The 26177-nt window shown below is 47.9% G+C and overlaps 1 protein-coding gene across 10 annotated transcripts in view; it reads right to left on the bottom strand.

Moving 5' to 3' along the window:
* The window catches only part of BEND2 (BEN domain containing 2), a 1020032-nt gene that overhangs the window by 287260 nt on the left and 706595 nt on the right, over positions 1–26177 (bottom strand). For all 10 annotated transcript variants that reach the window (XM_069636821.1, XM_069636826.1, XM_069636822.1 and 7 more), the window contains one exon: positions 16549–16749. In XM_069636821.1, the coding sequence (XP_069492922.1) occupies positions 16549–16749 (201 nt within the window). The remainder of the gene's footprint in view (positions 1–16548; positions 16750–26177) is intronic.

Raw genomic sequence — 26177 nt, 5'->3', positions numbered from 1 at the left:
GAGCGCTGCGTAGCTTCTCCTGTAGCCTCGATATTGCTTTTTGTGGGCTCCCCTCCCCTTGTTCTCTTCTTGCGGCGGCAGGATGCAGGTGGTGCTGGATATTGGAGGGTTGCATTCACGTATTCGGGTCCAGGCATCCGATGATAGGCCGCAGAGAGTGTGGGGCTCTGAAAGGCTGTTTTCTCTTCGATGCTGATGGTTTTCTCTCCTTTCTTATTCGTTGCTCTACAAGAAAAAGAAAGATTGGCAGGCGCCTTGTATAGGAGACATGGTGTGAATCAAATGAGGACTGATTAACAGCCTGCTGGCACAACAGGGGGTGGGGGGCGGGGGATAGGAACTGGGATGCTCTTAACTGCCACCACCCTCCACAGGGGGAATACTGAAAATGGATTTTTTTCCTGGTAGGCTTCCCACCCACGGGTGAGAGGTGTTCTCATCCCTGCTTGACATGGCCAGAGTAATGGCCTGTTCACAATTTACTGCACTCACTGTGTTCATGGTGGCCTATCCTATGTTGGTTTTGACTTTTGCTCCCATCACAATCAATATTGCACAATATAACTTGATCTACCACCAAATGTCAGTCTGTATCACCTTTTTAAAGACGTCTGCTTCACCCCGACAGTGGCTATAGAGTTCTTTGCCTTAAGCCCCAGCACTTTGGAACCAGAACGGCCTACAGGTCTTATAGGCAGTGAAATCATAATCATAGGGTGGAATGCACCTAAGAGCTATCTCCAGTTCAAGAGCATCAGGTGCAGCGCACATTTGAACTGTCAATCGATTACCATCCCAGCCAACTGACTGGATGGAAAGTACAGATTGCCAGGAACATGGCTCCTCAAAGCAGGATTCTTATCCATAAAGATGTGAAACTCTGCAATGGCAATAAAACGTAATGGCATTTTGTAAGTAGTTGTGAAGCATCCTCAGTGACAAAACTCACAGATATTGCTAGGCAGAATATGGAGATGTGGCCCAAAGGTTAAAAGGCAGATTCACATACAGTGATCTGACTCTTGCAAGTGCATCCTTCAAGCCTCAGAGCTCAGGCATATGAAAGAGCTCAGAAACATGGCAGAGGAGGCCACACTTTGAAAGGTGAATCCAAAAAAGACCAGTATAAACAAACTTCATGTCAGTTTAAAGAGGAGAAGCAAGGCAAGACGCATCAAATCATATTTGCAAGAGAAAAAAAGGAGTGCCAGAGAGAAAAGGAAAACGAAACTAGGAAATGAGTTCGAGGGGATGGTGCTTCTCTTCTTCATATACTACTTCGACAAGTGCCCTGGTCGCTTCCCAGCCTGCGAAAGATGTTGCATGCATATGAAGGAATGCTATGAACAAAATAATATTTCGTGGGGCAGAACAGGAAGCATTGCTGCAGTCGGTATTTCTCATAGGTGGGTCTGAACAATAAACCCATAGATCATGTGCAGAGGCCCCCAATAACAAAAGAAGATATTTGCATTTTTTAGGGGAGTGTTTTCATTTGCCTGCCCTCGTGGAACAACATGAAGTTTGTGGGTTCATATTCTCACTTCATTGTATTGTAAATAACGGATGTTAATATTATCCAACGCACTAATTTTATTGACTGTGAAAGAATTGAAGACATGGTGAGATCCTTTTTGGGTACAAGGAAGTACATTGAATAAATACCCTAGTTTACCTGTAGAATAGCAACGGCTTCTATGGCGTCCTTTCTTAGAAATGTCTGCACCTCTTGCAGTAGGATTTGCAGGTGGTCTGGCGTCAGGCGTCTTGATCTTGGCGGTCTGTATTGGGGTGATCGGGCAAATTCTATACAGTATCCGTGGGCAACCGGCTTTAGAACATAGAGTTCAACAAGGGGATGGAATGGCTGGCCGGAGGTTTTTCTTTCAGTATATCCTCCACGAAATTGGAGTCTGCGAAGGCCTCTTGAGTGGCGATCTGAAAATTGTCAGCCGCCTTCTTCAAGATGGCGTTGAACGCCATCTGATCGTCCACTGGGGAGGCTTGCCAAGCCAGGTTGGAGGGGTGGGGGTCTAAAAACAGGTCATCGGGGTCCTGGATGGGGGTAGGGGACCTCCAGGGCTGAACATCAACCTGACGACTGCCCTCCCAATTGTCCATAAGACCTGTCGGATCATCCACACTGTAGTTTTCCTGAAAGGTGCCATCTTCATCCTGGTCATAGGTGTCCATAACATCCTCATCTGTGAGGACACAAGTGAACTCTTCATGTGGATCCTCCTCCTCCAATGTTTTCCGAAACTTAAGATACATGGGCAGAAGGAAAGTCTTCTCGGGGTCTCTTGGGAGTAAGGCCCTCAGAATAGGAGACAAATTTCTCTAATCTGTCCATACATCCTTCAGATTTCTCTCTGGTCAATGAGGATGAACCAGAGGGGTCCAGGGGAGGAAATGGTTCATCATCTTCCCTGTGGCGTCGAGATTTATCGCCCAATGTGCCTGACAAAGGCACAGGACTATCAACGTAGTCCTGGAGGGGTTCAGGGCGTTGTGGCGTGTCTTTCGACATGTCTCTCGGCCGTTCTTTGTGTTTCGCCGCCTCCTTCAACCGCTCCTTCAGTCTAACTGACGAAGGAATCCTAGCGATGCTGTCGGCAATGGTTGGAGAATCTGGTTGGTCTACCGGCTGAACCGGAGGCTGAGCGGAGGATTTCGCCACCACCGGGACCACCGGAGGCTGAGCGGAAGATTGACACCACCTGAGGAACTGGGGGCTGAGCATAGGATTTCCTCGCCACCCAGCCCTTAAGCGGCATCTGCGCATTCTCCTGGAGCGCTTCGACATCCGCGTGTCTTTTAGTGTTAGCACCCTTAACTTTGTTCCATTGGCGCTTTGGTACGCTTCGACACAGTCGCTGAAGCAGAACCTTGGGTTGTGTGCTTGGTGTTATGATTGTGTGCGTCCCTGGGTGTTTTCCCCGTAGCGTAACTCGCCTCAGGCCTGGTGGGGTTGGGGACAGGCATTGTGGACCGAGAGTGGTCCGCAGTCAGGTCAATGGCTTCTGACACGGAGGCCTAGTCATCGCTAGTTCCCCCATCACTTTCGGCAGTTATAAAAGCGGGCGACGAACATACGGCCTGCGACATGCTGTAGGCCGCCCATCGCTTTAAGCGGCGCTCCTTAAGCGTTTTAGGGCGCAGGAGTCTACAGGCTACGCAACTCGCTTCTTTGTGGTCGAGAGGCAGACAATTGTTGCACAGAGCGTTCTTGTCCTTCCAAGGATATTTGGTTCTGCACGAGGGACAAAACCTAAAAGGCGTCTTTTCCATAGCGAAAGACAATTAGATTGATGATGAAACCTAGGGAGCAGAGAGGGTGAAAGAGGAGAGGCATACTTGTAAAGGATATGTCCAGCCCGACCCCAATCTCCCTACTGTCTAGGCCGGCCGGAACGCCCGGCCATGTGGACGGCAGCGCCGCCGTGATCAACAGGCATCAAAAGTCCACAGCAGCCTTCGCCTTGTTTCACAGGATTCAACAGTCGAAGTGACGTAATGAGAAAAACGACGAATTGGATAATAATGACAATAACGATATCTCTATTAAGAGCTCCGCTTTAGGGCGACCAGTAATCTGGGCGGAAAAAAACAATCTGAGGGACCTCGGTGCGTGAGGGATTTTGGGTACACTACACGTCACGTTAGGGATAGTGTTACAGACACGTCTATGCCGACGTCCCCTTTCGATCCTCGAAAGACAAGATGCAATACTCTGCGGTTACCACTGGATGTTGGATCATATGCACAACATGTGATTCTAAGCAGATTAACAAGCATCAGAAAGGTCTTTATTTGTAGTGGATTTAGAAGTCATTTCATGGCCCCACAAATATTTTGAAAGGGGGACGGTAGGAAACTTACCTCATTTTGGGTAATACAATGCTATAAATGTATCAACAGTGAACTATTTGAAGAGATGCTCTCAGTCACAACCTAGATGGAGCCAAATGAATTGGCATCCACATAAAAAGACACATGCAATGAAACATTTCAATTACGGTAGTGTCAAATTACTGAATACTACATGAGAAATCAGGTTAGCGCACCTTCAACACTATCATGAACTAAGAAAAACAGGAATGAAACTAATGTCAATTAAAGGTGGGAAAAAATGATAAAATCAAGGTTTGGGAGACAGCAATGGGAAAAATAAAGGTGATAATTACCAGAGAGCCTTAAAGCAGCCTAGAATAAATAATTTGTTGCTGTTAACTATTTCATAAATAGCAAAGAAAATGCAAAAAAAGCAAAGAAATGAAAGAACGTTAAAAAAATAGGGGCAAGCAACTCTGTGCCAAATAAATAAAATCCAGTGAGGTTTTCAGGAGACATTTACATATAACCGGTTTAGTAATTATTTGCAGATTTCTCTTTCTGCAAAACCATCTAAATTTTACTATTTGTAAAGCTGGGAAACCGAAAAAAAGTGAATTTGTATAGAAGAACCTAGATGCAAATCACAGAGGTGCCTAATGTTTGAATTATTCTACAAAATCATTGGATACCCGATTATGAGCAGAGGATTTAAAGAACTATGTAGTGAATACCTTAGACTGGTATTTTATACTCTTAAAATTTTGACAGTTTAAAAAAAAAAAAAGTTCTGCTTTTTTAAATTTAAATTTAACTGTAAGAAAATCTTCCCACAGGAATCCCACAGGACATGGCGGGTGGAGGGTACAGGGCGTACTACCCTCCACCCAAGTAGGGGCATAAACATACATCTTTGCGCACAGCAAGACCACTTTTCGAGGGCGGGTCTACATCCTATGGGCACTCCAATCAAGGCCAGACGAGTGACTCTTGGATTAACAACATGCTACATTACTAAGTGACATCTCTCACATGATACTACGCCCTGCACACTCAAACTGGACAAATCTTCGCCCTCCTTAAACCAACCCCGACCGTGCATTCCCCGAAAACTACTGCACCATCACTATCCTGACATACCTCACCAAAATCATGTAACGCTTTGTTACAGCCCAGCTCCATCAACACATTACTACAAAAACCTATTCAACCCCTTCCATTCTGGTTTTCGACTTGGACATAGAACCGAGACCATTGTCCTCGGCTGGTTCACCTGCTTCCTCACTAACAAAACACACTCTGTCTCTTTATGCCATTCTTGATCTTACCCACCGGATCGGGGTTGAAAGCCTGTTACAGAAATAACCTTCGGTCTTATCTCCCCTGAATATTTCCGACTTGGCCCCCGCCCCCAGGCCCTTACTTACCTTGCTGAGGCACACTTCGCGGTGTGCCGCAGACTCGCTGTGCTCCTGCAACAGCTGTTCTCTTTCACTTCCGTGATCGGGAACCAGCGCCGCAGGGTCCTTCCTTTTTTTTCCAGGACCAGCTGCGGGGGACACCCCCGCAACCCACTCACAATATAGTGAGCAAGAGTGCGGGGGACAGCCCTGCAGCCCCTGCCACCCAATGGGGGATTTGGTCAAACCTTTCGGCCATTCGGTATTTTCAAGCGCCCGCAATTCAGTCAAATCTCCCATTTGGTCTTTTATTCTCAGTCTTTTTGAATGATTCCACCCCACCCCAGAAAAGTACAAGGTTTGCAAGGTTCCTTCCTGTCTCCGCTCCTCTTTACCCTATATGTAGAATCCCATTGACAGACTCTTAACAAATGCAGCTTATTTCCACCAATTATACAGACAGCAAACAAATTTACTTCTCCTTCACAATTCTACACCTTCAAAAGCTGTCTCTTCACATCACCACCTGAATGGCCACGCACTTCATAAACCTCATCTCTTCCAAAATAGTATACAGCTCAACTGCCCGCCAGGCACAAAATCCCAACCTCACCCCTTGGATCAAAGAACTCGCCACTGACAACCCACACATATCCCTCTCCACACCTGTCAAATCCCTTGGTTTCACCATTGAAACTGAAAGCATGCCCCTGAACCCTCATATTGAACAAATACAACCCAGTAGGGATTTTGTAAGGATAACAGGTTTTAATCTCACACCCAGATAAGAGCAACAGAAAAGAACCCTGCTGCTAAGAACGTTCTGCCGAAAAACAGTAGAAGAGAGGCTTAAGAGGAGACATATCATCATTGTGACGTAATACATACAGTAAAAACCAGAGTGTCTGGTTGGTGTGCGCCTACAGAGGATCCGCCTGCCCCATAAGGGATGCTAGGTCATTGGTTCCAGCCCAGTTTGTCCGTCTTCCATCACATGGTGCTGCAGAGATCATCTTCTCTCCGACGAAGGTCAAAAAACAAATTAACTACACTGCTAATACAATGCTACTTTATCATTTTACTGTGCACCGGGGAGGCTTTGAGACTGGCACAAGGCAAATTCTGGGACACACTAACCTCGACACACACATATCACTCAGTCCCTTCGGCGCCACCCGGCTCCAACGTCTCGACCCTCATTTTGAACTATAATTTATCCCTCCCAGTACCTTGCAATACAAATCATATGATTGTAGCTCAAAGACTTGCAATGTCCATCCTCTTTGAACATTTCAGGACTTGTTAATTTGGGGTTGGTGGTCAAAGGGCACCTGGTGCTATGGAATTCAGGGATCTTGAGGTTTAGTCAGTTATATGGGCTATAACTCGTGGTCGCTTGGGGATGGGCTGGGTCATGCTTTGGCCAGTGTGAGATAAAGTGCACAACTGGCGCTGGTCTATGATCGCAGCCTTGTAGGGCACATTCCTTGCGGATAGAAAAACATCTTTGCAACACTGTTAGAACAATTAATGATCTTTATGGCGGTTGGGGGTGTGGGTTGTCCTCACAGGAGCTCAGGCATGGCTGGAGATTTCCCTTGTCTCGCAATTAGGGCCTAGTGCATGAAACGCCATATTCGCCACGCAGGCCTTGTCTCCAACTATGGTCACTAACATCTACTCAGAATGCACTAACATCTATACAAAATGACAGTCTTGCTTGTGCCTTGGGCTACACTATGTGGGTTGATTATATTGGGATGGGATACTACCACTGTCCCCACTAGCCCGCTGGACCATCATAGTGCTTTGAATGCCGCTCGCCTTACTCTAAAGCGCTTAGGGGTTGAAACGGGGGTCGCCCCCTTCCGAACAAAATCCACCTTTCCTTCACACACCACATAGCTGCTGTCACCGGAACATGCAATCTACAACTGCACCTCCTATGCAAGATGAGGCACATCCGCCCCCTCCGTAGTGTCTAACGTACTCTTAGTCCATAGTCCCCTTTCCTCCATACTGAATGGGGCGTCCCTTCCAAGGGACGGGAGACGGAATATTTTTCACCAGAAAAAACCTTCTTCCCCTTTAAAGTTAGAGGTGCGCGGGGGTGCGGCCCAGGGAGCATGCACTACCCTGACTCTGCCCTCCAGCGCCAAACCTCAGTCCCCACTGACACGTCGACAATAGATCTAACATTGCCTAATGGCACCAGTATTATTAGGGGGGAGGTTGGTGGTACGTAAGGAGGAAAGGGGACTATGGACTAAGAGTACGTTAGTTACTACTGTAACTTATATTTACAATTAACGTCCCGTCCTCTTTCTCCATACTGCATGGGCGATAACTGATTGTAGCCCCAGGGTGGAGAGGAGACCCTCCTTAAGCAAATAGGTTCCTGAGAACCGCCTGCCCGAAAGCCGCATCAGATCTAGAGCCGGCATCCAAATAGTAATGCTTGCAGAAAGCCGAGGGAGAGGCCCAAGTGGCCACCCTGCTTATGACTTGCCAAGGGACATGGCCCTGGAATGCGATGGCCGTTGCCTTGGCCCTGACTGCGTGGGCATGCATGTTAGCCGGGAGCGGCTTGTGCTGACCCTTATACGCTTCCTTGATGGCAGAGACCATCCAGCGGGATATGGAAGCCTTAGAGGCCTGATAGCCTGGTCTTGAGCCTCTGAAAGTGACAAACAGGGCATCCGATTTGCAGAAGCCCTTAGTCCTGTCCAAGTAGAATTTCAGGGCACGCCTGACATCCAGGCAGTGCAGTACTCTTGGTGCTTCGTCCTTGGGATTGGGAAAAAACGTAGGAAATACAATTTCCTCGTTCAAGTGGAAAGCAGACGGACCCTTGGGCAGAAAAGACGGGTGTGTCCGCAGGACTACTATGTCCTTTTGAAAGGTAGTATATGGTTCCGAGGCAACTAGCGTCTGGATTTCGCTGACTCTACGAGCCGAGGTGAGGTGAGGTTGACTAGTAAGGCCGTCTTGATAGTGACCAGCCTGATGTCCAGAGATGCAATTGGATCAAATGGTTTGTGCGCTAGAGCCCCCAAGACTATGTTAAGGTCCCACACAGGCCTTCCCAGGATCCGAACTGGGGACACTTCTTGTTGTGCCAGGTGGCAAAGAGATCCACCTGGGGGTGACCCCACCTGTTGAAGATCTCCCGAATAACAAGGTTGTTTAGCTTCCACTCATAACTGTCCGCTCCCAGCCTGCTGAGCCTGTCCGCTTCCAGGTTGGATTCCCCCGGGAGGTGGACTGCTGTGAGATCAATGTTTTCCATGGCCCATTCCCACATGCTGATCGCCAGTCGGCACAGAGGAGGGGACCTGGTGCCTCCCTGTTTGTTGACGTAGTACATGCTGGTCGAGTTGTCCGTCTGGATGAGGACAGCCTTGCCCATGAGAAGTGGTAGGAATGCCCTGAGCGCCAGCCAGATGGTGTTCAGCTCTAGCCAATTGATGTGGTATCCCTGCTCCTGTAGAGTCCAGGTGCCGTGGACAGAGTGATCGTCTAGGGTGGCTCCCCAGCCCCAGAGAGAGGAATCCGTGTTGAAAGGGCTTGCCCTTCCGTAGGTTGTAGTCTCTGGACCACCAAGTTAGGTCCGGGTGGAGAGATGGAGGAACGTTTATCATCTCGTATTGAGAGCCCCACTCCTGGTTCGATGAGGCTGCGAAGTGCAGCTGAATCCTCCTCATCCTTAGTCTTGAGTGCTGGACGGCTAATAGGACCGCTGCCATTAGACCCAGGAGACGTTGGCACCACTATGCCGAGGTCACTTCTCTGTTGAGGAGGTGGGTGGTGGCCCTCTTGATAGCCAAGATGTTGTCCTCCGAAGGAAATACCTTCTGGGAGCACGTATCCCAGGTGAGGCCCAAAAATGTCAGAGTCTGAGTGGGTTGCAGCTACGACTTCTAGAGATTGCGCGAAAAGCCCAGATCGGGCAGTGTGTTCATAGGGGCATAGGAAGAGTGGTGAACCGCTTCCGGAGATGTAGCCCTGACAAACCAGTCGTCGAGGTATGGGTAGATGTGGAGGCCCTGCACTCTGAGGAGGGCCGCCACTGCATTCATGAGTCTGGTAAAGACCATGGGGGGTGAGTTGAGGTCAAAAGGGAGGACCTTGTATTAAAAATGGTAGCCCATGATCCTGAACCGTAGGAAAGAACGATGGGGCTGCCAAATAGGGACGTGTAGGTACGCGTCCTTCAGATCCAGGGAGCGTAACCATCTTGAATTTTTGCTGGGGTAAGGAGAGGTTGAGGGTGGAAAGGTCCAGCACAACTCTCAGGCCCACCTGGTTCTTCTTCTGAATGGCGAAAATCCTGGAGTAAAAGCCAAAGCCTTGCTGGGAGGCTGGGACTTCCTCCACTGCCTGGCTCTCTATGAGCGACCGGATCTCTGCCTAAAGAGTTGCTGTCCCAACCTGTGGGAGCGGAGAGGAGGAGGGAGGGGAAGCTGGGATAGGAAGGCGGTACCCTGTGGATACTATGGAGAGGATCCAGGGGTCTGCGACATTATGGCACCAGAAATGTGCATGGAGTGCAAGCCTGCCCCCACCGCAGACACGTGGACCCGAAGAGGCGTATCATGCCTTCTTTCTGTCGCGGAGGAGGGGGACTGGAAAAAGCCCTTACCCTGCCCCCTTTTTGCTGCTTGCGCCGGTTCTTAGATGGCGAGCGGACTGGTGGCCTGAATCTAGGTTCCTGGAAACCTCTGAACCCTCCATACGTACGACCCCTCTCTCGGAGTGCTGCTGAGATGGGTGTACGCTTTGGGCGTGGTCTTTGTAAGGTTGGATAAAGACTTGGCAGATTGTGAGCTGTTTTTCTTTTTGTCCAGCTCCTGGTCCGTGGAAGAGTGGAACAGGCTCCCCCCCCTGAACGGTAGATCTAGTATGCTTACTGGACATCTGGGTTCAATTTTGTTGCCCGGAGCCAGGCTGTCCTTCTGCAGATGGAACGGTCAGAGGTGTCAATATGGGCCACTGTGGATTCCATGAGATCATGCGCCACCAGCTTAGCCTTTGGTAGCCCCGCCTTAAAACGTGATTGGCTCTGGGCGGGGAGTTCCAGAAGGAAGTCTGCAATTTCCCGCCATAATCTTTCGTTGGCGGCAGCCAGCATGGTATCTGCGTTGGCCTGACGAAGATGAAAGGATGCGTTGGAATAGAGTTTCTTGTCGTACGCCTCCAAAATCTTCTCCTCCTTGCCTAGCAGCACCGCAGAGGAGGAGGCTGAGGACGACTGAGGCCTGGTATACAGTGATGCCACAGTGATCACCGAGGAGTGCTGCTGGGGATGGGCCGAGAGCAAGAGTGTATCCCCCTCCATCTGCCTGTACTTTTCGTCCAGGCGTCGATTGACTGGCTGGGATGAGTGGGGTTCAAGCCATCCCTTCTTGGCCAGGGAGACTACATCGGTCTGCATAGGAATCCCCGATTTGGCAGAGGGGCGTCATGTGAGGACATCCGCCACAACCCCCTCTGCCGGTTTCTCGACTTTGGGTTGGGGTAGGCCCAGATACTCCTCCAGACCAGCAAGACGTTTGTGGAAGGCCCTGACTGAGGATGGCGTGTCTGGATCTTCCTCTTCATCTGTATCCTGCGGATATGGGGGATCCTGTGGAGGAGGAGTTGGCGCCGGAGGCTGGGGTACAGGGACCGCGGCCAGAGGCTGAGGAGGCAGCGGAGGTTGAGGAGTCGGCCGCTAGAATGGTTGGAATAACTTCCCTGATGGCGTCTGTGAGGATAACGCCCATCTGAGGTGACATCATGAGGCCGAGGAACCTCTTGAAGAAAACCTCCTCACTTGCTGAAGCGGTGGCAGGGGGTGCTGACAGGGTAGCGGGAGGCTGCTGTGGCTGCTGCATACCCTGTCCATATGGACGCAAAGGAAAGCTGTCCTGCGCACAATAGGGCTAGGCTGTAGGGCATGTAACTGGTTGAAGCCAGTCCCACCTGGACACTCATTCATCGCCGAATTTCTGGAATGGCGTCGGACAGGTGCCTATTTCTGGTGCGGCGACCATTTTGTCGGGCTGCCTGCCACGTCCCTGCAACATGTTGCTCGGACTGCTGGGCCCGGCCTCCTCCAAGACTCTTGCGTGTGGATCACAAGGTCTACCCTGCTCCTCGGGCCTAGGCCGGGTAGGTGTGACACCCTCGACCTGGGGGTCGGTAGAGCTGCGTTTTGTACGTGCTGGTAGAAGGACCCGAGCGGTCCCTCCCGCGCAGGAGAGTCCCTGGGAAGGAGTCTCCCTTGAGGGTTGCAATGGAGAATATCGGCCCTACCTTGGGCCTGTTTCGATGTTTCCCGAAGTTCTTGAAGTCCTCTGAAGGCGACCTCTGAAAAAGCTCCCTCCACTTGGCTAGTCTGTTCTTCAGCGCTTTTGAGGACAGTGAGTCACATGCTGAGCAAGATTGACAACCGTGGTCTGGGCAAAGGCAATGTAGGCAGAGGGCGTGGGGGTCTGAGGTAGGGAAGAGACCGTTGCAGGATGGACATCTGCTAAACCCCGTAGAAGTGGGCATGCACCGGGGAGGAGTGTGACGCCTGAGTACCGAATACCTGAATGATAAAAAGACAAAAAAGAAGACAAAGAGAAGTAGTATCCACGCGTGGAATTACATGGCTGAAGCCAAACCCAGGAGCGCTGGTCAATTTGGCCCGTTCCCATCGATGTGGAAAAGAGGACCGAGGTCTGGCACTGGAGGGCAGAGTCAGTGCAGCGCATGCTCCCTGAGCCGCACCCTCGCGCGCCTCTTAATTTAAAGGGGAAGAAGTTTTTTTTCTGGTGAAAAAGGTTCCATCTCCTGTCCCTTGAAAGGGACGCACCATGCAGTATGGTGGAAAGGGGATGGGACGTAAGAGTATGCTCTGCACACTAGTCTCTCCAACATCATCCTTGCCCAATGCAAACCATACAAAATGCAGCAGCAAGCCTTACCCTCCCACCTACCCAAACACCAACACATCACACCAGCTTTTGCCAGCTCCATTAGCTCGCTGTACCTCTGACAATTGCCTTCAAAAGACTCTGCATTGTATTCAAAGACATCTACCTAAAAACCCCATCTTACCTTCACAGCAAATTGAAACCCATCAAACACAGACACCAGGCAAGCTAGCCAGCATTTGCTACATATGCACAACAAACACGCGTTTAACCAGTGGGCACCCGGAGCCTAGCACACCCCACCACTTCAGATTCACACTGCATCCTCCACCACCACTTGCCAAAATAGTTGCAAGCTATAACTGCTTCCTCACACATAATCCAGCACCCCACATGCGTGCTGTTGCCAGTCTATCCTAATCTTCACATTCTATCCTGAAAACATTTTGTAACTGCTTTTGCACGCCTCACCTTTTGCACTTTTGAACATTGTTAGGTGCTCCGAGGCCCTCTGGATAGGGCCAGCTCTGGATGAAAATTTTAATCAGATCAAATCACTAGAAAGTAAACAATGAGTTTTCTTTTTAAAACTGTAATCAGGAATTTCAACTGACCATTGGAAGACAGCATTATTGATTGAGCACATCTCAGTTTCAAGCAACTGGAAATAATTTATTTTAAAATTATGTGAAGCATTGTCCTGCCAATTTTATAAAGCATGAAGTGCCAAGGAACAGCTGACAGCATGTCTAGTGCTAACAGTGGAAAATACGTGAGCGTAAATCCACCATTTTGCCACCCAGAATCCCTCGCCTTATCTGCACCACTCGGTGCTCGTGAACTGCTTGACCACACCTTGCCATAAAAACTTTAAAAACGACAGAATCCTAAAAGCCATTAAACCAGCCATGGTAGAAAACCTAAATGTGCTAAATGGCAAAGAATTGTACTCTTGCCTTGCTCTGCAATCCATCAGAGCCTTTTCAATTGACTCAAGATGCCATTTTTGTGCAGTGTTGAAAAATGCAGCCCCTCACTCTGCAAACAAGGAGGACCGCTTGAATTCATGTACTAAAGCTAAAACATGTTGATGCACCCCAGGAAGTAGAGTGCACTATGCAAATCAGATTTCTAAAAATGTCCACCATTGTGATCAATTTTAGCATTCAATAACTAAATGATGATACTTTTAAAATGCATAGACATTTAGAAAAGAGGCAACACAGCAAGAAGGGTCAGAAATGTGAGGTGGACAACTTAGTAAAGGTTTTTCATAAGACGTCATTTTATTAACTTAAAAGGGTTTGGCACCTTACTATCCCTACCCTAAAGAGAATTTCCCTACCTCTAAAAAATAACTAAAGGAAACAGTAACAAAAGCAATCTGTCCATCACACTTTTACATACAATAAACATATCAAGGAAATGTATGGCAATTCAAAGTATAACAAAACCACAGTTCTATCAAACATTTACTTAATAACGGTTTCTCCTTATGACATGTATAATATTCCCTTCCCAGATTCAAAGCAGGAATTTTGTATCCACTATTAAAAATAGGAAAGTTCACTTTTATAACAGTTCTGTAAAACAATGTTCTTCTTGCTCCAACAAGTCTCTCAATGGAACTTCCCAATAGTTCCAACAGAAATAACAAATCTGCGTTTTTCACGGATAACAAAAAGTTCAAGACAACTTCCACAGTTCATTAGTATCAACAAAAAGACTTCTGTCAAGAAAATTCTGTAACAGTTCACCAAATACTTGCATCAGCAATATTCATTTGCCAGGATGATTCTACAGTCATTCAAAACGTGCTTTGGTGGTCTTGCCACTTCTTTAATACATTTAACCACACCACAGTACTTCAATGACTTCCACCTGATCCACTCACTTGCCAGGTCTATAACTAGAAAGTCCATTGCCCTGGTGAACTCTCCTGCCAGGACTAATAAAGCTACTACTTCTACAAGCATAGTTTTTCTTTAGAATTTCAGCAACTTCAATAACAACGACTTTGTAAAGTCTTTTGGCTTTCACCAACTTCAGAGATAAACACTTCTTCTATAGACATGAACCACATTGATGCCGTTTATTTCACTTGTATTGTAGCCTATGCTCCTCTCCTCCTGAGTGTTGGGTATCAGAAGGGCAGCTCTTCTGCCACACGTGCTTCCCCACCTTCACATCAGTTAGATACTAATTATGGATTTTTATCACCCTCACTCTTCTTGGGTCTAGGCAATGCTTGTTTGGGTCTTTCTTCATTATTGCCACTTCCTTGTGGGGACAACAGAATTTACAATTGTTCTTCTTAACTGCTCTATTTGGGTTTGGGCAATATTGGTTGTTGTAAAGTTCTTTTCCTATTTCCTTCTTTTGGCTTTGGCAATGTTGGTTTTTATCATCTTCAGAATTACTATTGCCCCCAATGCCCTTATTCTGACACTTTAGCTGATAAGCCTTATTTTGGTATGCAAAGTTAGGTTCAATTCTCCACTTGAAATTGGTATTCAAAATTGGAAGCACGGGCCAGCGGGCGAGCGCAGAGCATTTCGGGGTCACATCCAACTGGCGAACTCACCAGGGTGCTGCATACGCGCCCGCTCGCTCTGACGCCTTTGTGTCTTCTGCTGTCTCTGCTTCCCTTTTTCAGCTAAGTTGCTTTCTCCTGCTCCCTGTAGTCCGCGCTGGTCAGGGAAAGAGCGGTCCTCGCTCCAGGAGTGCTACGGTGCTCGCCTGCCACCGGAGCACACTTTACTTTGGGGAAAGCATTCCAAATTAACGCTTCCCGCCGCGCTCTGCAGACACAGTGTTTGAGGGCAGAGACCCTCATGAAACCGGTATCCGCTTTCCAGAACACGGTGGCCCCGGCGTCTGTTGCCCCTCAATCTCGGCTGCTCCAATGTGGTATCATGAACAGTACTCCATCCTCTGCTCCTTCTGCTACTGCAAAAACTGCAACCACGACAACAACAACTTCTCATGGCCTGCACCAGAGGGGGATTTTTATACTCCTTTGTCCCTCCTGGGTGTGGCCCATTGGAATCATTAGACAGCACCTTGTAGTCTAATTCCTCCAGATCCCTCTTCCTCATCACAGTGCTTTGGGCATTGTGGGACTTGAAGTCCCCAATGTTACAATTAGCTTCTTTTTCTTTCATATCACTTTTAAATGAACTTCACTTCTATCATTAATCATGTTTTGAGGAGGACCTTTAAAAGCAGTCAATGAGTATTTTGAAATAAAAGGAGTACTAGTTCTATAACAACCTGGGATAGGCATGTTCTGATGTTCACATTTAATTTCCTCTTGTTGACTGCAGGAGTTCTTAGCATTATAAATGTGTACAACGTTATAAGGGGGAGCGCTGTGTCTAATAAATGACTGATTAAGACAAGCCTCCCCACTCCCAGGGTAAATAACTTTAGAAAAATAAATCTCACTCTGACAACAAGCCATAACATATTCTGGCATCACTGACATCTCTTCTTTCAAGGGAGACAAATACTGTGTCCCACCCAACGGATTCCTCCCACTCTGTTGGGGCCCTTCTCTTCCCAGGTGATCCGCCAAGCTTGTACCACCCCCAGAGTTAGGATCTGGTAGTGGCTGCCTTCCCCATGCCACCTGGGAGGATACTTTAGGTAGGTTTTCTGTGGGGACTCCACAGGATTCATCACAAATGTTGTTATAAAAGGGAAATTACTTTTTTTCATGCCACAATTTAATAATATTCACTTAATCTCTGAGGTATTTTAACTGATTGTGCACCATCAGCCCTGAGACATAGCATCCTTCATCAATTCCCACTGCACGAGAGTGAGCAGAGGATGGAGCCCTAAGAGGGGCAGGTGGCACAGAACACAGAGAAAACAGTCACCAGAGGGGTACAGAGAGCATGGAAGCTAGGTATGTGAGGATGGAGAGGAGGAAGGAAATACAAGGGGAAGCTGGCATCGAGCAGACCGGGCATGGACACTGAGAAAGTCCCCTAAAGGTCCACAAGGAAGTACTAAGGAGAAATAGGGGTAACATGGGGAGTATGGGGTGAGCAGCAGAGAATAAGGTGGGGAGAAAATCTCCAGTTCCTTTTCCATGTAAAAAAACAGAGAATTACTTGATACATCAGCCATACAAAACTGGATTGGTGTTGATGCCTTCTTATATTTAGATCCAGCAAAACCTTCACACACACTCAAACAGACCATTTAGCAGCAACGCCATATATTCATTTTTTACCTCTAAACTCCACCTTAAGCAATATGTACTTTCTAAACAATTAATGCTTGTTTACGATGAGTACACTTGAAGGAAACAAGTAACAATGCTGATAATGACATACATGGCTTTGTTCAAAAGACTGCCTTACCTTACAAATTTACTATTATACCATCAAAAAATAGCCTACCTCTAATAGCGGCAACCTTGTTGGGATCAAGTGCTCTGCGTCCTCTTGCACCAGCCCCCATTGTGCTGCATAGCAAAACCTCCTTTGTAAACAGCATTCGGACCAAATAGCGTGCCGCATATTTTGGTTTGTTCTTCTGCCGTGCCTTCATCAAATAGCTTCCAAACAACTGGACGTCTCTCTTAGGATCACCAACAAATTCTTTGAACGAAATTAAGTAAAACAGATTCATATACAGAAGCAGCTGTTGCATGGATGTCAGTACGTAATATTTTTCAATATAACAATAGGTTTTACTAAATAATCAACAATTATTCTTCATGCAACTGACATCACACAAAGCAAGAGCCCCAATAGTGCAAACTTTCTTTTGTAATATTTGTTTTTATGCTATCCTTATATGGAGGAGTAATGATCAAGAAGGACTGGGAAAAAAAGTCCTCTACCTGACCACCAACACCACCACAGATTCTTGCATTTGCAGAGACTTTACAAAGAGGAATTCTACCTGGTACCCAGAGAAACAAACTCTTGGATGGAAAGAGTAGGAGTCTACGAAGATGCCAATAATGGACCCCTGCAACAGAATGGATAAAACTAGGATGTTAACATTTCGGAGGGCGCTGCTGATGACAAAGTACCCCAAAACAGTGAGGGCCTCAGGAGGGTGGTATTAAAGGCCCAATAATCATTTTCTTAAAGGGGAAATTAGTCGCAAATCCTATGAGTATAAGTCTGCAGCACTTAGACAACATTTCTCCATAGATGGTTCTCTGGGGCCTGCAGAGTATGATCTCTCGGATGTGACAGATGAGCATTTGCTCCAGAAAAAAATATCCAGGTGCATAGGGTCCTGTTCTAACCTGTGACAAACTGCTGGGTGATGAACGACTTCTTTGAGGTGATCTGCTTGGTAGCTGCAAAGAGCATTTGCCCTAGGATGCGCCTCACTACCACTGTGTGCCTCGACGTTGAATGGCATTGCAACCAAGAGTTCAGTTTTAAAATGAAATGCTCAAAAGCCAGAGGTTTTGAGAAGGAAAAAACTAGTGATAGCAAATGCTTTGTTTGACCAACACCTTGTCACCACTCAAGGGTACCTCACTATCAAGTAGGAGCCTGATCTGGGGGACTCAGTAGCCATATAAGGCAGTAAAGTAAGGGATTTTAGTTAGAAATCCAGAACAGCCAGGTGACAGATTTGCACACAGGCAAGGGCGCTCAGCCAATCAGGTGTCTGGAAAAGTGGGCCGAAATACAAAATCCCTGTCCGCTGTCCCAGTCAACAAGGCCCTTCCCGGGTGGGGCTTTTTTTTAAACCTTTTTTTCATTGCGTGGAGGCAACAGGGAGTTTCTACCTGTTGCCTCCCCAACCCTTCCACTTACCTGCGGGACCGGGGCATTGCGCTACGGTCCCAGAGCTTCTCCAGTCTGGCCACCATAGACATGTAAAAGGTACTTAGTCCCTTTTCCATATGGTGGGCTTCTTTTTTTTCCATCGGGAGATCGGCTGCGCTAGCAGCGCAGATCTCCTGATGAAAAAATGGTGAAAGCCATTCGCACCCAGGGTGTACCAGAGGGATGCAAATGGCTTTCATACCCTGCTAGGATGGCAGACCTGGTCTTTAACGGTCCACAGACCGAGCCATAAGATTGCATATCTTCCCCATAGCTCAGCGAAAACACGCTCCTTTTTTAAATTTTTTTCTTACAAGGTCTGCACCTGGACTGCATAAATAATATTTCTATATTAGACCGGGGTATCCTTTTACACTTTACTACACAATCTTGTAAGGAATTTTGCTGGAATTTTGCTAAAACACAAAAACTTGGCAGTGCCATGACTGAATGAAGACATTTATAATGTACACAAATAAAAGATGAGGTACTCTGGACACAATTAATCAGATGGTCTATTGAAACACAAATTCCAATGGTTAGGATCTAAAACAGTGAGAACTTCGAATCTAAAAATGATGGGAATTGCAATTTTTGGGATCCCCTTTAATGAAATGGCAACCATCTTTGGATAATCTACAAAAAAAGTTTCTACCATAATCTTAAATAACAATTTTATTCCAACTATATAAAAGAGGTACCAATCAAATATTCTCAAAGGACCAAACACAGGCACATTTATACAATTTAGACTTCATACTTTACTTACAAAAACACATATACATAATATATCAAGAAAGTGCAGTGATAGTGCAAAGACAACACAAAAAGATGTAAATATGCACTCAATACATCCCAACATTTAATTCTAGAAAATGATTAGTTAATAGAGAATTCTTCATGCAGACAGAATCAATTTCTGATAATTTACGGGCAACCTAGTATCAAAGTTATATTCCACTTTGTTACTTTAGACCCGGTTATATTTAGAGTGCCATTGTAATGTGTCATGTATTCCAGTAGGTCTACAGTAATACAAACATTCCTGTTACTTTAGGTGTTTTTTTAACATAACGTTTCGGCTCTATCCAATTTGGATCGCCTTCTTTGGGACCTTACAAATACAATCTTTATCTCCAAACAAAGCTATTTGATCTTCAGTGATCGGGTTATTTCTTTTTTTCTTTTTGTCTTTGGAATAATTAGAGCCCCCCCTCTATAGAGAGAAACGACCATTAATCAAATTGTCCAAAATATTATTTTTAAGAAGACATTTTATATCAATGAGGTCTTGCTCTGTAAAGAGTACAACCTACTCACCCTAAATAAAGTATGTAGACATTTATTTTTCAGAGATACATTCTTATTAAGTCCACTAATTCGCAATATACAAGGCTCGCATAAAATCTAGCTAGGAGGAGAAGCTTGTCCTTTTCAGGCAGAAGAGGTCAAAGAGGACAAATAACCAGCCACAGAGACGAAGATTTTCAAACCTAGGCACTCCAGAAATGTTTCAAACCTGACAAAAAGCATATACGTGCAGATAGGCGTCCTTCGGATCCAAGGAGCACATCCAGTCTCCCTTGCATAATGTTTCCGCAATAAAAGCTGGCGTCACTATCTTGAACCTCTGGAGAGGTAAGGAGAGTTTGAGGGTGAGGGTGGAAAGGTCCAGAACAACTCTCAGGCCTGCCAGGTTCTTTTGCTTCCTGGGGTAGAAGCCCGATCCTCGCTGGGAGGCTGGAACTTCCCTCCACGGCCTGGCTCAGGACGAGGATACTACTGACAGGATCCAGGGGTCCGCAAAGTTCTGTCGCCAAAAGTGTGTGTGAAGAGCAAGCCTGCCCCCCACTGGCAACATGTGGACCCGAGTGGGTCTGTCAGGACTTCTTGCCCTCGGAGGCAGAGGCGGAGGAGGGGGACTGGAAAAAGCCCTTATCCCACTCCCCCTTGTTGATGCTTGCGCCGACTAGGGGTCGGCGAGTGTTCCGGCTGTCTAGACCTCCGTTCTTGGAAGCCGCGGAAGCCTCCAGAGGAGCGACCCTTATCCGAGCGTTGCTGAGACTGGGAGTACGCTTTGGACGTGGGCTTTGTCAGAATGGATAAAGACTTAGCCATATGAGAGCTATTCTTCTTGTCCAGCTATTCATCTGTGCTGAAGTGAAAGAGGTCACTGCCTTCGAACGGCAGGTCTAGAACGCGTTCCTGGACATCCGGGTTGAACGTGGTTGCCCGGAGCCAGGCCATCCTTCTTATGTCCGTGGCAATACAGATGGCACGTCCAGAGGTATCAATGTGTGCTAGAGTGGACTCCATGATATCCTGAGCCACGAGCTTGGCTTCGGCTAGCCCGGCTTTGAAACGTGATTGGCTGCGGGTGGGTAGTTCCAGGAGGAAGTCGGCAATTTCCCACCATAACCTCTGGTTAGAGGCTACCAGCATGGAGTCTGCGTTGGCCTGTCGCAGGTGCAAGGAAGCATTGGAATACAGCTTCTTACTGTATGTCTCCAAGGTTTTCTCTTCCTTGCCTAACAGCGCCGTCGATGACGAAGACGAGGACTGAGGCTTGGAGTACAGCGATGCCGCAGCGATCACTGAGGGGTGTGGCTGAGGATGGGAGGAGAGCAAGAGTGTATCCCCCTCCATCTGCCTGTACTTCGAGTCCAGGCGGCGGTTGACTGGCTGGACAGAGTGGGGTTTGAGCCAACCCTTCTTGGCGAGGGACACCATGTCGGTGTGTAGCGGAATTCCCGTCCTGGCAGATGGTCGCCTCGTGAGGACATTCGGCGAGGATGCCCTCTGCCGGCTGTTCTACCTGGGGCTGGGGGAGGACCAGGTATTCTGCCAGGCCCGAGATACATTTGTGGAAGGCCCTGGCTGATGATGGCGTGTCAGGATCCTCCTCCTCATCAGTATCCTGAGGGCCTGGGGGATCCTGTGGAGGAGGAGGAGGAGGAGGAGTATCCGGAGCCGGAGGCTGGGGCACAGGTACTGCCGGCGGAGGCTGAGGAAGAGGCTGGTATGGAACTGCCTGTGGAGTAGGCTGAGGAGCCGGAGGAGGCGGCTGCGCCGGGGCCAGAGGCGTCCTTGAAGATAGCCCCCATATCTGGAGACTTCATGAGGCCGAGGAACCTCTCAAAGATCCGGTCCTCGCTGGCCGAAGAGGAGGAGGAGGAGGGCACTGACAGGTTAGCTAAAGGCAGCTGAGGCCGCTGCCGACCCTGAACATACAGACACAAGGGAAAACATCCTTGCGCATAAGAAGGGTAGGCCGTAGGCCACGTACCTGGTTGATGCCAGTCCCACCTAGATACTCGTTCTTCGCCGAAGTCCTGCAGAGGCGAATGGGTGTCCACGGCAGCCATTTTGTTGAGCTGCCTACCACGTGGCTCCGAAGTGTTGCTCGGCTCGTTGATGCGAGCCTCTGCCAAGTCACTTATGTGATCGGCATGCGACTTGCCCCGCTCCTCAGGCCCGGGCCCGGCAGGTATATCCACCTCGACCTGGTGGTCATTAGAACTGCGTTCAGGCGCCCACTCAGATGTGCTGCCGGTAACAGGGCATAGCCCCTCAGCCATGATGCCGGTACAAGGGTGGAGCCCCTCGGGCTCAAGCCCGGTAATAGAACCTAGCAGCCCCTCAACCTTGGCACCGGGAGGATCCGAGGACCCCTCAGCCCGAAGGCCGGTAGCTGTGACAGCCTTGGTGCGTGTGTTGGTATAAGGACCAGACCGGTCCCTCCCGCGTAGGAGAGTCCCTGGGAAGGAGTCTCCCTTGCGAGGCATGGATGAAAATATGGGCCCTATCTCAGGCCTGGATCGATGTTTCACAAAACCCTTGAGATCCTCATAAGGAGACTGCTGAAGGAGCACCATCCACCTGGCTAGTCTGTTCTTCAGTGCTTTAGAGGACAGAGAGCTGCAACCCGAACAGGCTTGCTAACTGTGGTCTGGGCCAAGGCAACGTAGACAGAGGGCATGGGGGGTCTGAAGTTGGGAAGGGCGTGTTGCAGGATGGGCACCTGCTGAACCCTGTCGAAGTCGACATGCGCCGGGGAGGAGCTGTGGCGTGTGAGGACCGAGTACCTATTGAAAAAGGACAAAAGAATAAATAGAGGAAGAATCTGCGTGTGGAATGACATGGCCGAAGCCAAACCCAGGAGCGCTGCTGAATTCGTCCCGTTCCTGTCGACACAGAAAAGCGGACTGAGGTGTGGCGCCGGAGGGCGGAGTCAGGGGTGAGCATGCTCCCAGGGCCGCGCCTCCACACACCTCTAACTTTAGGTGAAAAAGGTTCCGTCTCCCGCCCTCGCAAGGGACGCCCATGCAGCATGGAGGAAAGGGGACGGGACGTAAGAGTACCAAGAGAAAATGGCACAAGATTTTCTCCAAATAAACTAAAATTATAAGACCTTGAACAGTGAACCTACTAAACAGATTCAGGTATTAATACCTGACATCATGTCCTTTGCCTTAAACAGACAATGGATGAATAAAAATGTATTTGGTTTGCCTCAATGTTGAAAATCCGAGAACACCAATCTTCTCTGCCATGCCCAAAATTCCTAATAATCTTGAGAAACCTCGGGAAGACCAACAGTGGCAGGTTGTGTTTCGATTTTAGAACCAGTTAGGTAGAATTTTCATCTTGTGTGTCATTCTCCCCACTTGGTGTGTCCCCCAGAGTTTTGTGCTGGACTATTGGGTTTTTGTTTCACTCTCCTGAGTGAGTGGAAACCCTTTTTCCCTAATTTTTTTCTGTGACTCTCGGAATCCTTTTCGGTCATCGTAGATGGAGTCTTCTTCCCTCCATCTTTTTGTGGCATCTATTTTTTACTATTGCAGCATGCAGCACCTTTTGTGCAGTGTTGCTGGAAGCTTCTTGAGCTTCCCTCTTTGGTTTTCTCTTACATTCCTGTGATAACATACCAGAGTAGGGGGATATTTTATATCCTACCTATGGTTTTCTTTTGTGAGATCACCACACCCCAACTTATGTGGAGATCTGCGAGGACACATTGTATCCCGTTTCTCAATTCTCCAGTCATTTTTTTGTTACACTGGTAAGTCTGAGTGGCTGGTGGCACTGGATATTTTCTACTGACTTTTGTGAATTTTACACACAGGCTGCTGTCGCAGCTGCAGTAAGACACACATGGGTTACCAATGACCTAAAACGGTGCCTGCCTTCTTTTTTCACCAACTCACAATGGCTTGCCCTTTCCTGAACCTTCCTCTGCTAACCTGGATGGGGAAGTCCTGCTCACACCTTGTCTTCAATGGGCTCCCATTGAGGAGCCGCCCAGAGGTGACAGTGTGTCTGGGAGGACAGGAAGCTGGGTGAACACCAAAACTTTGGAGGTCTTTGTCCTCCAATATGTCTGCTTAGATCCAGTTCTGATCTGACTGGATGCCTGTTTGAATGTTGCATGCATGCTGATTGGCTGGGTTCCTGCATAAAAGGAGAGGGTCTTGATGCTGAAGCCAGAGCCGACCAATGGAAGATGCATTCCAAAGAAGAAAGAAGAGGGCATCTGCAGCTACCTCCAATGACTGCCAAAGCCGACTGAGTGACCAATGCTGCTCCAACCCTCTCTTCTGTGCAACGGGAAACAGCCAGACCAGACAACTTCCTCCCTTAGACTGGTGGGCCTAACCAGTCTTGGGACCAGCTACAGCTTGAACCACCTAACAAAGTTCTGTGACCTTCCAGGCATGTAATACCCAAATACCCTAGGACCTCCTGCACTGCTGTGGTGCATCGTCTCATCCAGCGTGGTTCCGGCTGCAAACTGGTGCGCATCTGTCTGGGCCTAAGGAGACTCCACCCTGATCATAGAAGTCCCCTCAGAAGAGTTGAGGACTGACAAAAGGAAGAACGTCTGCTGGGTGACAACTGTCGCTGCTACAAAGCTTGTGTCTAGCCTCCACAACCAAGTGCCGCGAATCATCTGCTGGGCATCCCTGTGACGGAGTCTGACCATCTGCTCCTGCCAAAATTCCTCCTCCAGTCACCAAAGGCAGAGTCTCGAACTGGACAATAGAACAATGGTTCCACCGTAATAAAGAGTACGTTTATTTATTTTATATTTTTAAAGCGCTCACACAGCTCGCGGGCATCGAGGCGCTGTTACAGGAATTGTTTTTGTTTATTTAGTTGCGTAAGTGTTTTTGTCTTAGTTGCATATTTATAACACGCTTAAACACCAAGAGGTTTCTAAGCGCGGACCCGGGGATCGAACCTGTGTTGCTTCGTGTTGACTTGCTTCCAAGGCGTGCACGTTGCCGCTGAGCTATCCTCCCGGGAGTTCTTAAAGAATCTCAAAAATAGCTTTTAATTTATAGTTAATTCACTGAGATTTCTGATGTATTTCAAATCAAGATTCAAGAAGCCTACAAGAAAATATATGTAGGATTTATTCAATAAGTTACAAAAAGAAAAAAACATATAAACAGTATATGTGCAAATTGATACTCACAATGAAAAAGAAAAAACATTATGACATAATACAGCCAAATCACACTTAAGCAAGTAAATAATATCCAAAAATGAATAAAGTTAGGGAGAGAAAAAAGTGTGAAGAAAACATTTGTTAAAGAAAAAAAAGGGAATTTTAAAAGAAAGAGTATAGGGACAGGAAAGAGTATATTCTTTCTATTTCTAAACTCGTAATTTTTAAGGTTGATTGTCCTTCTTCACTCTTTGTTCATAATTCTCTTGGCAGGTCTGCCTACGTGCAGGTGTCCAATTGGACATCTACCACACGTTTTGGCAACAGTGCCTCCTGCCAGGCAATGATTTCAAAGGATGCCTTCCTCAGGGCAAGTTGTCCCCAATCAATGGGACACGGTCTGTAGGGAACTGGCCAAGTAGGACCCTAGAGGAGCAAAAAACTGCCAATCAGGAAGGTAAACTGCTGACAACCCACAGGTGGAGAATCCACGTCGATGCCTTCGGTTCAGGTGCAGCAAGTTTAGAATGGTCAAGAAAAATGGAAAAAGTTCAGTCCTGCGATTTGTAAAGTTTGACAATCGCCATGAAGCTCAGGCAAATGATGTTTCAAACACAGAGGAGAGACATCTTAGCGTGAAAGAGGTCCAGCATGGACTGGGGACTGTTCAGCGTTGAACTATTTCTCAGCAGTATTTGTGTGTGTCCTTGCTCCTCGGCCGCCGGGCATGCACTGGGCTGCAGCTTGGCCGTAAGAGCAACAGCCTGATTGGTTGAAAAGTGCAAGCCTCTAGCTGCGCATTAACTAATCAGTTATGGAGGGGCGCTTGTGATTGGTGGATAGAAAGGGAGCAGGAAGTAAATGAAAATGCTTGCAGAATGTTACTAGTGAGCTAGAGACTCGAACTGGAGCTGCAGTCTTGTTCTCGTGGGGTCCTGCTGGTGACATCATTGTTGTTCATCATAGGAGCTAGTGCCTGACTCTTCGGTACTTACCTGGGTAGTTGTGTTGCTGTTCACTCCATCTGAGCTTCCCAAGTCACATTGGTGTGGACGACCCAACTGTGTTCTCCCGGGTCTAAGGACATCTGTCCTGGAGGCTGAAATCCTTCAGGTGGTGTGAGGAACCTGAGGGCTTCCTCACTTTTCCCCCTGCATTCTCCTCTCAGGTGGCCAGGGAAAGACCATCACTCTTGGATCCCGGCCCTGGGGTGGATATGCAAGGGAGGATGACCTCCTTAGGTGAGACATGGTATCCCCCATTCCCCTTTCAAAATGAAACTTCCGTCCCAACAGCATTTGTAGGTTAATGTCAGCCTTTTCCCTTTTCTCCCCTACTAAATGTCCCCCCAGAAATATCATGTGTACACTGGGACGAGGAAGAGACTAACTAGGAGGACACATCCTCATTTGTTTTATGTAAACCTCCCCAAATACCACTCTGGTACTGAGACGAAGAAGGCGGCTTTGGAGGAGTTCAGATGGAAAAGCCAGGCATCTCCTGTTAACTATGGTCAGGCAATTGGACTAAATGACCTCCACCTGTGGCCACTTAGCAAGCCTAACCGATATAAAAATGCAGGCTGTCCATGAGCGAGGAAGAGAAGAAACAGCAGGCTGGAGTGTGGAGCCGGCTGGATCTGGAGCGAGGCAAACCTGAGAGACAGGAGCAGGAGACACGGGTGCTGGAAGCCGTGTCAAGCAGGTACAAGGGACACCTGGGCCGGCCTAGAGAAGGTCTGGAAGGACTGCACACCCTAGGTGTTGGACGCAAGCAGTAG

This window comes from Ambystoma mexicanum, chromosome 7p (genome assembly GCF_040938575.1).
Source record: "Ambystoma mexicanum isolate Mex_15411 chromosome 7p, UKY_AmexF1_1, whole genome shotgun sequence".
Classification (NCBI taxonomy): Eukaryota; Metazoa; Chordata; class Amphibia; order Caudata; family Ambystomatidae; genus Ambystoma; species Ambystoma mexicanum.
Note: the sequence above shows the minus strand (reverse complement) of the source record. Positions and strands in the feature narration are given on the sequence as shown.